The sequence below is a fragment of the Octodon degus genome, unplaced genomic scaffold (assembly GCF_000260255.1).
Source record: "Octodon degus isolate 3935 unplaced genomic scaffold, OctDeg1.0 scaffold00008, whole genome shotgun sequence".
NCBI lineage: Eukaryota > Metazoa > Chordata > Mammalia > Rodentia > Octodontidae > Octodon > Octodon degus.
This window is the reverse complement of record NW_004524584.1, coordinates 2,223,574-2,235,917: the sequence shown is the minus strand read 5'-3', so window position 1 is coordinate 2,235,917 and position 12,344 is coordinate 2,223,574. Positions and strand designations below refer to the sequence as shown.

The window sequence follows — 12,344 nt, the reverse complement described above, 5'->3', positions numbered from 1 at the left end:
ATATATGCATTTAGATATCAGACATAAAGAGAGATCAGTAGCAAGAGCAGGCTGAATTCCCATGTTTTCATAAAGTATCACTTTGCATCTTTAATCACTTGTAAAAAGGGGGAAAGTTGTTTATTGTGCACTCCTAACTTCAGTTACCAGGCATGGGGAGTTTTACCAAAACCAACCAATTCTCTGTGCACCAACCGGGTACCTTGTAATTGAATTCTGGCATGAATTGCCTGGAATTAGTACAGGCCCAACATGTTAAAAGCTTAGTTCCACAAGACTGCTTCCCACCCCACTTCTACCCGCACCCCTTTTCTGATGCAATTTGCACTTCTGGTCAATTGGCAATCAATTGAGAGTTGACAAAACTCTGTCGTTGAGTTCAATAATTCAGTCAAATGGTCCAAAAACTCAGGGCAACATGTTTATAAGTTTATTATAAAGGACATTACAAAGGATGAAAATGAATGGCCAGATGGAAAGGTATCCAGGGTGAGTACCAGAAGGGTCCAAGCATCTGAGCTTCTGCTCCAACTGAGTTGGAGTGTACCACCATCTCACATATGGATTTAATCATCAACCTAGAAGCCATCTGAGTAGCTAATTAGATCACTGGTTTCAGGTTAGGAGGTATCTGGCCTCCTAATCTGGAGGTCAGAGGGTAGGACTGGAAGTTCTAATTTTCTGTTCAAGTGGTTGGTAACCCCATCCTGATGTTATGTAGAGGCTTTTAGCCACAATTTTATGAACCTATAAATACTTTATTTATTTATTTATTTATTTATTTATTTATTCATTTGGCACAGGGTCTTACTACATGGCTCAGACTCATAGTGATCCTCCTGTCTCAGCCTCCCCAGTTCTGGGGTTACAGGTGGTTGCAACCACACTAGTGGCTGGCATGGTGTGTTCAGGGCTTCAGGGCTGGCATGGCATGTAGTACCAGGGATCAAACCCGGTCCTTGTGCTTGCCAGGCAGGTGCTTAGACCACTGAGCTATCTCCTCAGCCCATATTCATTCATTATTATTGCTATCTCAACCTATATTTACTTAAGTTAGGAGAGCTTAAATGTATGTAACTAGGCAATAAGGTATTATGATGTAGGATTAATGTGACACAGTATACATGGCTTGTATTTTTCTAGTTTATTACATTTAGGGTATGTTGGGCTTGAATTTTTATGAGTACAACTTGTTTCAACATGGAACTCTCCTATGGTTATTTCTTTAAATACTTTTTTCTTAAAAAATAAAATTTTTTTTTCTGAATTATACACATACTCTTTTCTTTCTCAAATTCGGAGGACGTATGCTACATCTTTAGAATTGTCTCATAGGTCCCTGAGACACTAATAAAGTTTGTTGTGCCACTCTTTCTCTGTCAAATTGGACAAATTAATCTTTAAAGCTTACATATACTTTTCTTTATCACATTCTGCTACAGAGTCCATTCAATAGGCTTTAAAATTTTCAGTTACTGTATTTTTCAGCTCTAAATTTTCTATGCAATGTCTCCTTATAGCTTTTATTTCTTGTTTGAGTCTTTCTTCCTTTCTACATTCCTTCCATGTTTCCCCTCAGCTTTATCATGTTTTTGTAACAACTGCTTTCACATTTCTATGAGATAATTCCAACATCTGAATTACCTGAGCACTGACAGCTGTTGATTATCACTGTCCATACAACTAGAGAATTTCCTGGTTCTTTATATGCCAGGTGTATTCTGGGTATTTTAATTAGCATATTATGAGATTCTGAGTCTTAATCATATCCCATAGAGAATGTTGATATAAATGGACAAGGACTAAGCTCAAGTTCCAAGTTCCAATAAGCCTTCTTGGTGAGCTGTAGTTCCAATACCCATTCATTTTTCAAATATTTTGCAGTTATTTGTATGTCTGTGCTCCACACATTAACATGTCTGAGACATGGGTGGAGGTTTATGTCACAATGCAGCTCTCAAAGTATGTCAGCTATTAAGACTCAGATCCTTACATAATGGGTACAGCTCAGGGGTAAATTTATAAGCATATGATAAGTTTAAGCATTGCTCTCTTGAGCTTCTCCCACTCTATAATCTTCCACGGTATTTCTTGGTAACTTGGAGCTGCTCTTCACATGTCACCGAACCAGAAAAGGGGGCTTTATTCATAGAGCACTTACATCCAACTATGCTGACACAAAAAGACAGAAGAGGGGGTGTAATAAGGAAATACTCCATTCACTCGGGATTACAACGTTTAGGAAAGCTTAACTCTCTGGGTTTTAGGATCCTGCCACAGCTGCCCCTACTACCACTGTTGCTGTCACCACTATATTGCTTAAAGAGGCAAAGGAGAACAGAGAAAACAAAACAAAAAGGAGAGGAAAACAAGGGTAAAGCCATACTCTCAATCTGAAAGTTAGAAGACTTTTTTTTTTTTTTCACTAGAGATAAAACTACAGGGTTTCTCCATATGCTTGCTCTGTTCACACTAATGCCATTTCCTGGGAAGCAGATAACAGAGTTCAGGCTTCTGCTTGACACTAAGAGGCACACACGAAAGATGCATATCCTAAGACTGTGAAAAGACCAACCAGAAAACCATATGCTAAGGAATTCCAAGCCCTCTCACAGAGCTGGAAGATATTTTTAGTGCCAGCAACAGAAGTGAACCACTGCAGCCAGGCATGGTGACACATGCTTGTAATGCCTGCACCGGGGAAGCTGAGGCAAGAGGATGCAAGGCCAGCTTGAACTGCATAGTGAAACCCTGTCTCAAAAAGGACAAAAACTAAATCATGATGATCTGAGATTTTCATTTCAGATCTCAGAGTCATGTGCCCTGTCTGTTGTAAGTGTGATAGATTGGACTTCTGGGATTATGTTATACTACATGGTTGGTTTTAAGGTAGGGAGACTATAATCAGTGAACCTGATTTACTTGATGAACCATTTAAAGAGACCAAGGATTTTTCTGGTAAGAGATTCAAAGCATTAAAAAATGTCAATGCGTGATACATTGTTTCTTAAACTGACAGATAGACTAGACAGCAAGTCCTAGCCAACAACCAGCAAAGAAAAAACATCTTCAGTCCCACAACCATGAAGAGCGGAATATGGCCAACCACTTAAATCAACTGGAAACACATTCTTCCCAGAGCCTTCACAAAGAAAGGAAGCCAGGCTGGATCCATTACCTGGATTATAATCCAACACTAAGATTATATCCTTATAAAATTTATATCCTTATAAAAATATAAGCACAGAACTTCATTCCTGGTAAAACTAGTAAGTGGTGAGGGATTTGTGTTTCTTTTCAATACTGGGGAAATAACTCAAAGCCTTGGCACTGAGCTACATCCCCACGCCTTTCTATTTTTATTTTGAGATAAAGTCTTGCTAAACTGTTAAATTTCCCAGGCTGAGCCTCAACTTGCCAACCTCTTGCTTCAGCCTACTAGAGTGCTAACATTATATAAGTGTGCTACCATGCCCAGGTAATAATTGTATTTTATTTGTTTTAAATTATTTATTTGGTACAGGGTCTCACTACACAGCTCGAACTTGTAGTGATCTTCCTGTCTCAGACTCCTCAGTGCTGGGATTCCGGGTGTGTGCCACCAAGTCCAGTTTCGTGGTGACCAGCACAGCATGCCCAGGGTTCTGGGGCCAGCAGGGCATGTGGTACCAGGGATCGAACCCTGGTCCTTGTGCTCGACAGGCAGGCACTTAGACCACCCAGCTATCTCCTCAGCCCCAATAACTATTATTTTAAACTGCTACATTCATAGTTCTTACACAGGGACAGGTAAATATCAAGAGTTATTAGGCACTTTTGACACAAAATTAGAAAATGGCTGCCTACATACCGACTGGAAAAACAGACTTCTAATTAAGGAAATCTCAAGGTTCAGATGGAGTAATTGATAATCAAACATTTAACAAAGAAAGAAGAGACAACCTTACATAAGCTTGTTTAAGAAATAGAGAAAGGAGAGGCTGGGGATTTAGCCCAGCAGCAGAACACTTCCCTACCAAGCTGGAAGTCCTGGGTTCAGTCCTTGGCATGAAAAATAACTAACTAAATAAATAAAATAAAATAAATTGTTCAAACCTTATCTAGAAATAGAGAAGGAAAAAGTTCAATTCATTTTTAAAGCCAACATTATTCTGACAGAAGGCTAAGGTATCTGTATCAAATCAGGCTTATTTTACAAAGTTGGTGTCATGGTTTATATCTAGATGTCCTCAGAAAGCATTATGCACTCATAGGTGGGGCATCTAGAAGGGAACTGGACCATGAGGCACCGTAGCTGACTTGCTATTTGGAGTTGGAACTGCTCATTCCCATAATTATAAGAACCAATAACTTACAATAACTAGTTGTCTATATTTATGTATTTTCATATATATGTGATATGTATCAACCTCTACATGCTATACTTTGTTTTATCCAAAAGCTCGTATGTAGAAGGCTTAGTCCAAACTGGAGCAGTGTACAAAGTATGGCTTTTGGAGTAAAACTGGATCATAAAGGTTCTACCTTTATCAACTGCTAATCCATTTGTGTAATCATAACTGAATGGGCTACTGGGGCTGTGATAACATTAGGAGATGAGGCCCAGTGGAGCAGGTAGGTTACTGGCAATGTGCACATGAAGGAGATATTTTGTCTCTTCTCACTCCTATTCTTTCCCCTTTTGTCTCTCTCTCTTCAGTCTCCATCTTCTTCCTCTTCCACGTCCCAATTTCCCTCATCCCTGCTCTTTATTTGCTCCCTTCTGCTCTCTTCCATGGCTACCACAAGGTTGGTAACTTTGCTCCATAACATATTCCTCAACATAATATTCTACCTCACCACAGGGCCATAAACAAGAAAGCTAAGCTATGTGACTGCAAGTGATCTTTCCTCCATTAAAACCAACTATTTCAGGTATTCTGTCACAGCAATGGGAAGCTAACCCACCACCTGTATATGTCTATTTGTACCTACATCTGTCTGTCTCCTACTGGCTCTGTTTCTCTATGGAACCCTGAATACTCCATCTACCCTGGTTATTTTGCATTTAACAATATAAAATAATATATTCATATATAATAACATGGTATCAGAGGGTAAGAATAGAGAGCTAGATTGGGGAGGAGAGATACATTAAATAGTGTATCATCATTAAGCTCATTATTTGTCTCTATAAACAGATAATCAGAAACAATAGAATCTAGATTGACAGCTGATGAAAATGGCAAAATCTGTAAACATAAAATATCAATTATTTTAGGTATTTTGCCACTGACAGAAAAATAAAGCATAATGTTCAAAAAAAGCTACACAGTAAAAGCCTTCTTAATTTTTTCAGGCTTTGTTTTGTTTTTAAAGACAGAGTCTCACTATGTAGTTTAGGTTGCTCCTTGAACTCATAATTCACACTGGCATCAAAATCTTGACAGTCCTACTGCCTCAGCCTCACATGTGCTGGGATCACAGATGTGTGCTGCCATATCCACACTTCTTTGATCTTGAATAATAAAATGAATAATACTAAACAGCTAAGAGAAATACCAACTACAGAAGAATTAAAGAAGTGCAAAATTGTCTTCAAGCCTGGGCATATAATTCAGTGTTAGAATGCTTGCATAAGCCATAGGCTTTAGGAAGACAGATATGGTAATTTATGAAATGAAACAAGTAGGAATTCCCAATTGTTACATATATACACAGAAATCACTCAATATATATATTTAAAATATGAATTCAAGGCAACATGACTGCTTATAATTTCCATCTTTTTATGTGCATTGATACATGTCTGTAATCCCTGCATTAAGAAGGCTGAGGCTGGAGCCTGGCAAGTTCAAAGCCAGCCTAGATTATAAAACAAGAGATTGTCTCAAAAAAGGAGAAAATCCCCAAGAACATTACTGAATATTTATTAATGCCCGAGAAGTATTAAAAATCAATAAGATTAGAGAATGTATACAAAAGAATGTACACAACATCATCTCCTTGTTCTTTAACAAATCACGTAGCAACAAAAGAAATAAAACCTGAACACTTTTAATTCCTGTGTGTGCGTACACACCCTTATTTGTGTGTCTATATAAGCATGGGAGTCTGCAATCTTCTTGATTTGAATCCCTTATGATAGTAAGAAGATGGAAAGGAGAAATTAGTAGTATCTTTTTCTTAATTTTTTGCTATCTTTTTTTGTTTCTAGTATTCTGAGGCAGGGACTCACTATGTAGTTCAGGCTGGCCTTAAACTCACTATGTAGCCCAGCCTGGCCTAGAAAATGTGGTGATGCTCCTGCCTCAGGCTCCTCAGAGCTGTGATTATAAGCATGTATCAAAAGGAAGGGCTGCAAGGTCAGCCAACATTTTGGTCCTAGCCTTTCAAGGTTAGTGAAGACTCGGGACATAGGAGAACCTGTACTGTAACATCATGTAACTCAGGTGTGCTCCAAATTTTCTGATCAAGAAGATTATGGAGCCACAGAGAAATGTGTTTGATGGTGTATAGTGAGCCTGGGGAGAGTCACATGGAGAGAAAAAACATTTTCTCAGGCTTTCACAGAGAGCAAATTGGTCAAGCAATGGCCGTGACTCATCCTCATGGCTGACACTGACAAAAGGATGTACAAAGGGCGGTACAGGGTTACAGGATAAATCCTGAGAGTACTTGGCTGACCTTATCAGATACAAAAAGTTACATTTCTTGGTATATAGGTCTTGCTATATCTTGGTCTTAACCATCCAGTAGAAAAGTATAAAAATGAGGTATATAAAGTAAATCCATATTGATATGATGAGCTGTAAAAGGCTCAAGTCAATAACTTCTGAGGATAACCCATTAATATTATAGACTGCTAGACAGTGTTAGATTGTTTAGTTGAATTCAAACACCTATAGTATTTAGATGCCAAAAGAATATTAATCTCTGACATAAAAAAAAAGGATACAAAAGAAAGATCATTTTGTATTTATATATACAAAATAGGATAGGTTTACAGCTACTTTTGCTTAATTCAATGAGAAGAAAGAGGTGTACTAACAGTGTTTGGACAGAATATCCTGTCTGCTTCTTAAGCTATGGATAACCACTAAGAAGATAACAATGTACAATGTATTGATTATCAAAACTGTCCTATTAATCAGCTGTGAAACTGTCTCATTTATATTTATTTCTCAATAAAAAATTTTCAAAAAGTATGTATCACCATGTCCAGCTAATGTTATCCTTTTACAATTGAAAGAATCAACATGGCAACTTTATTTATTTATTTGTATTTTTCAGGAAGGGTCTATTGATCAGCCTTTGTTCAACTACCCAAAGAGATAGGACTACAGGTGTGCGCCACCATGCCCAGTCTCAATCACTGTCTCAGCGCACCCTGGAGGCAGGGCTGGCACGGCAGGCAGGGGACTGAACCCTACCCAGGCGTCTGCCTAAGCAGGTACTTTTAATCTGCTAAACTAATTGGCAGGCCCTCAACATGGAAACTTTACATTAAAAGATCTAAGGGCTGGGGAGATAGCTCAGTGGAATAAGTGCTTCCCTGGCAAACACAAGCGCCTGAGTTCAATCCCCAGTTCCGCAAAAAAAAAAAAAAAAAAGATCTAAGACAAAATTACTACTAAAATAGAAAACAAGCTAACTGGCCACAATTACACCCATTAAAAAATAAAACCTGGGGCTGGGGAGGTAGCTCAGTAGAATAAGTGCTTGCCTGGCAAGCGCAAGGGCCTGAGTTCAATCCCCGGTTCTGCAAAAAAGAAAAACAAAACAAAAAAACTAAGGACTGGTGTGTTCACAAACATAGTAGTCTGGAAGACAGAGGTAGAAGGATCCCAAATTCTAGCCCAGGGCCAGCGAGGTAGCTCAGTGGACTAAGCACTTGCTTTGGCAAGTGCAGGGGCCACAGTTCGATCCCCAGGCCTGGGGTCCCACATGCCGGCCCAAGCCCCAGCCCCAGCCACGCCCTTGCCCCACCCCTGCCACCAGGGCACACTAAACTGGCAACCAAGTCCAGGTGTGGTGGTGCATGCCTGTAATCTCAGTGCTGGGGAGGCTGAAATCAGGAGGATCACCATGAGTCTGAGCTGTGTAATGAGACCCTGTACCAAATACATAAAAAATAGATAAATAAATTTCTATCCCGGCTCTGGCTATTTAGGAAAACCCAACCAATCAATCAACAGACAGACAGACAAGAGAGGTAGGCAGGCAGGCAAGTAGGCTGGGGATGAAGCTCAGGGCAAGGACACTAGGTTCCATCCTCCATATTACAAAAACAAAAGAAAACATCTATTTGAAACCTGACAATAGCTATTATTTTAATGACTACCACTCAATATTTTTAATTTTGTATACTTAGTGTGTACAAAACTTTGTTTATTGTTTGCTTGGTTGTTTGAAAATAGGGTCTTACTATATAGTTGAGCCTGGCTTTGAACCAAAGCTGGGTTCAATTCACGGCAATACCACAACCTCACGGTTCCCAAGTGCTGGGATTACAGGTATGCACACCAAGTTCATATGTTTGCTTTGTTTTATTTGAGATATTGGGAAATGAACTCAGTGCCTCTGGCATGCTAGGCAGGCATTCTTCCACCAAACTACATTCCCCAACCATTTTATTCTTTTGAGATAGGGTCTCCCTACATTGCCCAGACAAGCCTTGAACTTGTGATCCACCTGTCTTAATCACCCAAGTAGCTGAGATTATAAGTGTGTGAGTCAACCACACCCTAGCATGATGCTTTAATATAGGGAAGCAGTTACTATAATCAAATAAATTAGCACATCTATCAACACACAAACTTACCATCTTTCCTTAGTGAGAGTACCCAAAATCTCTCCCTTCACAAATTTCCAGTGCACAATATACTATTATTAACTATAGATCTCATGTAGTACATTAGATAGTTAGAATTATGCATCCAAGTTACCTAAATTTTATAGCCGTTGACCTGGTATTTCCATTCCCTAACTCCTCTCTACCCCCCAAAATATATTTATGCACAAAAGCAAGGAACTAGTAATTTCTTGAAAGGTGCCCATGAATACATCCTCATGCCACCAAACATTTCAACTAATTAAACCCCTCCACTAGATCCTAAATCTGTTCTCTTAACTTTTTGCCAAGCAAAATAAGATAAATGCATTCTTCACACTTTTAAGGCAAAACCCTATGTTAGGTCTGTATAGGGCTGTGCAGTAAATCCTTTCATGTGTTAACAAGTTGTGATCTATAATGCAGTCATCCATTTTCTTTCAGAAAGTCGTATTACATTTTTTTCTGTTCTCAGCAAGAAAAAAAAAAAAAAAAAAAAGTAGGTTGGGGTTAGCAGCTACTAGAGAAGGCTGGAAGGCAGCTCCAACAGGGTAAGAGGACAGTAAGCTTGCACAGCAATATGTGGTCTAGTCTACAGTTTAGGTTCCTATTTCACTTGTTAAATTCCTGATCAGAAATCAATTTCTTCTACATAACATATACTTGACAAATAATGTCAAGTCTTTCCAACAGATCTCTTAATTATCCAAAACAAAGATTTGAAAACAAAAAATACTCAATAGTCTTACAATGAATCACCAAATTCTTTTTCATGTAAGTGATGAGTATGGGTAGAGTTTAATCTTCTAGTAGGACATTACTGAGCATATAAACAGCATGCGGAAAATTCAAAACCTAAAATACTCACTTTGACAGTTTCTTCTGTATTAAGTTTATTTCCCTTAACCAGAACAATTTGGAAAGGCTTGTTATTGTCCCAAACATGCTGAAAAAGAATTAAATACAGGGGTGCTTTAATGAAAGAAATGAATATTCTTTGGCAATGAAGAAATGGTCTCTCATTTCCCATGTATACTGGCAAATTATGAAAATAGCTCTGAACATATATAATAATCACACAAATTAAGCACTATGGCCACTAGCTCCTAGTTTTTCAAAGCAAAACATAGGCAACATTCACCACTGCTAAGAGAAATCACTAAAATAAAAGGTATCGACAGGGTCTGGTAGTGTAGCTCAGTAGCAGAGTGGTTGTCCAACATGCACAAGATCCTAATCTCAATGCAATGCACTTTCTCCCAAAAAGCATCAACAAATAGAATTTAAAACGTTGGATAGGGGCTGGGGAGACAGCTCAGTAGAATAAACGCTTGCCTGGCAAGCACAAGGGCCTGAGTTCAATCCCTAGTTCTGCCAAAAATAAAAAGCAAAACTTTGGATAAATTGTGCATGGTGGCACATGCTGTAATCTCAACACTCAGGAGGCTGAGGCAAGAGGATCACTGTGAGATCCAGACCAGCCTGGGCTACAAAGTGAGCTTCCAGCCAGCCTAAACTGCATAGGGAGAGCTGATCTCCCCCCCAAAAAAAAGGTTGGATAGGGCATGTTAGTGCAGATCTGTAATCCCAGCACTTGGGAGGCTGAAGCAGGACCACTACAGCAAGTTCGAGGCCAGCCTGGGCTACATTGTGAGCTCAAGACCAGCCTGGACTAAAAAGCGAGAGTCCAAAAAAAAAAGGAGCAGCAGCTTTGTATAAATTAACTATTTGCTGTAACACAGATGGACTCATTGTTGACACATACTGTACACTAAAAGTGTACCAACAGAATACCATGAAGGAGTTAGATAAACAATTTGGAGAGACTGAGTAACTGACAAAAATTACTGATCATTCAAATGAACACAAACTTGCATATCTACCTTATATATTCAAGAAAGGTACCTTTGACACATGTTTAAAATAATAAAAGAATTCAGTATTAAGAATGTAGAATACCACACTCTTAAAACACTATTTCAGTTAAACTGACAGAAATTAAATACACTAATAAATCAACTATTTCTGTGCATCTCACTTTTCTACTACATTGCCTCAAACTGCTCTTTGAAGTTGTTAAGTTTAAGGTTAACCTCTAACTTGATGGCATTTTTTTGGTACCAAAAAACGTAAATGGCATATTTATAGTATTTGTAGCTTGAGTAAGTGAAAATAATAGTCTGAGATTTGTTTTGTAAGTAAGTGGGTGATCAGTTTTTGGTAAATATGCATTGGTTTTTCAAAGAAGTAGAAGTAATGGAAATATGTGTAAGATTTAGCACATAATCTAATAAAATCACATGCCATCTAGAGTTACAAGATTCATGCATGGAACTTACAGAAATAATTCGTGTTTTCTTTGGTGGTAAGGGAAGAGGAAAGTTAGATGAATTCCGATTAATGGCAGCTTCTATGGCAATCATTTCCTGCTCATACATTTTTCTGATCTTGCAGCATTCCACAAGTACAAAATGGGGCAGGGCCCTATTCACAACACAGTTCCGGATGTACTGGAGGATGGTAACGGAGAAGTGCAGACTTTCAGGCAGACATATTGACAAAATAAAATCAATCTGAATAGCACTATGTTAAATGCATTGCACAAGCACATCTTATACAACATGGTATCAGGAACACAGTCATTTAAAACACAACACATTAAACAGCTACCATTAACTGTTATTATGGTTTGTGTGTATTTGTCTCCCCAGAGCCTTATGTAGTCATTAAGGCACTGTTCAACAGTTTGTGAATAATTCATAATCCAATGCTGGGATTATGGTTCTGAGTACTGCTGGGATTATGAGTGTGAGAGCTATGCTCAACCTGGGACAGATAGCCTGAATGTAACATAAGAGAGACAGAGAGACAGAATTCCTCTCTGTTGCCATTGTTGCTGTTATCCCTCCCTTTTGCTCTTGTTATTTTGCTGCCTTCCACCACCATGAACTGCTGCCTTCTGCCATGTGCCAGTCTGCCTTGGAGCCAGCTGAGTATGGACTGCAACCTCTAGTAACTGCGAGCTAAATAAACCTTTCCTTCCTTCATTTTGAGTGTTGGGTATTTATCCCAGCAACGAGTGAAGAGTAACTGAGACCAATGTCTAAGAATCTAAGAATTAAACTTGACATGTAATAAATTACATGTGGATCTTCACAGTGCTCTCCAATGTTTTAAGATTAGCCCCAGTTAACATCTTAAAGAAATGAAACTCAAAATGGTTAAGTTACACACAGCATCTGTAAGACTTCAAATTGAGACAAGTCAACTTATCTGACTCCATAGTCATACTTTAGCCCAGTAGTGGTGACCCAGTAGCATGTGTGCTACAGCAGTCACACAGAGCCCTCTCTGTTGGCACCCAACCAAGTCACCTGGGTGGTACCAGGTAACAGTGCACACAGGGGCCACGTGCATGCTCAGAAAGGAGTAGCAGCCTCAGGCTATGAGGTCATAAGCCAGGACTCACCTAAGCCTTTGCATGGCCAGTCAGTATGGGTGTGTGTGTGTGTGTGTGTGTGTGTGTGTGTGT

At 39.0% G+C, this 12,344-nt stretch overlaps 1 protein-coding gene across 3 annotated transcripts in view; it reads right to left on the bottom strand.

Annotated features, from left to right (window-relative positions):
* Pik3cb (phosphatidylinositol-4,5-bisphosphate 3-kinase catalytic subunit beta) overlaps positions 1–12,344 on the bottom strand; it is a 172,673-nt gene that overhangs the window by 58,420 nt on the left and 101,909 nt on the right. For all 3 annotated transcript variants that reach the window (XM_004624978.3, XM_023704971.1, XM_023704972.1), the window contains 2 exons: positions 11,152–11,322; positions 9,681–9,758 (listed from right to left, as the gene is read on the bottom strand). In XM_004624978.3, the coding sequence (XP_004625035.1) occupies positions 9,681–9,758; positions 11,152–11,322 (249 nt within the window). The remainder of the gene's footprint in view (positions 1–9,680; positions 9,759–11,151; positions 11,323–12,344) is intronic.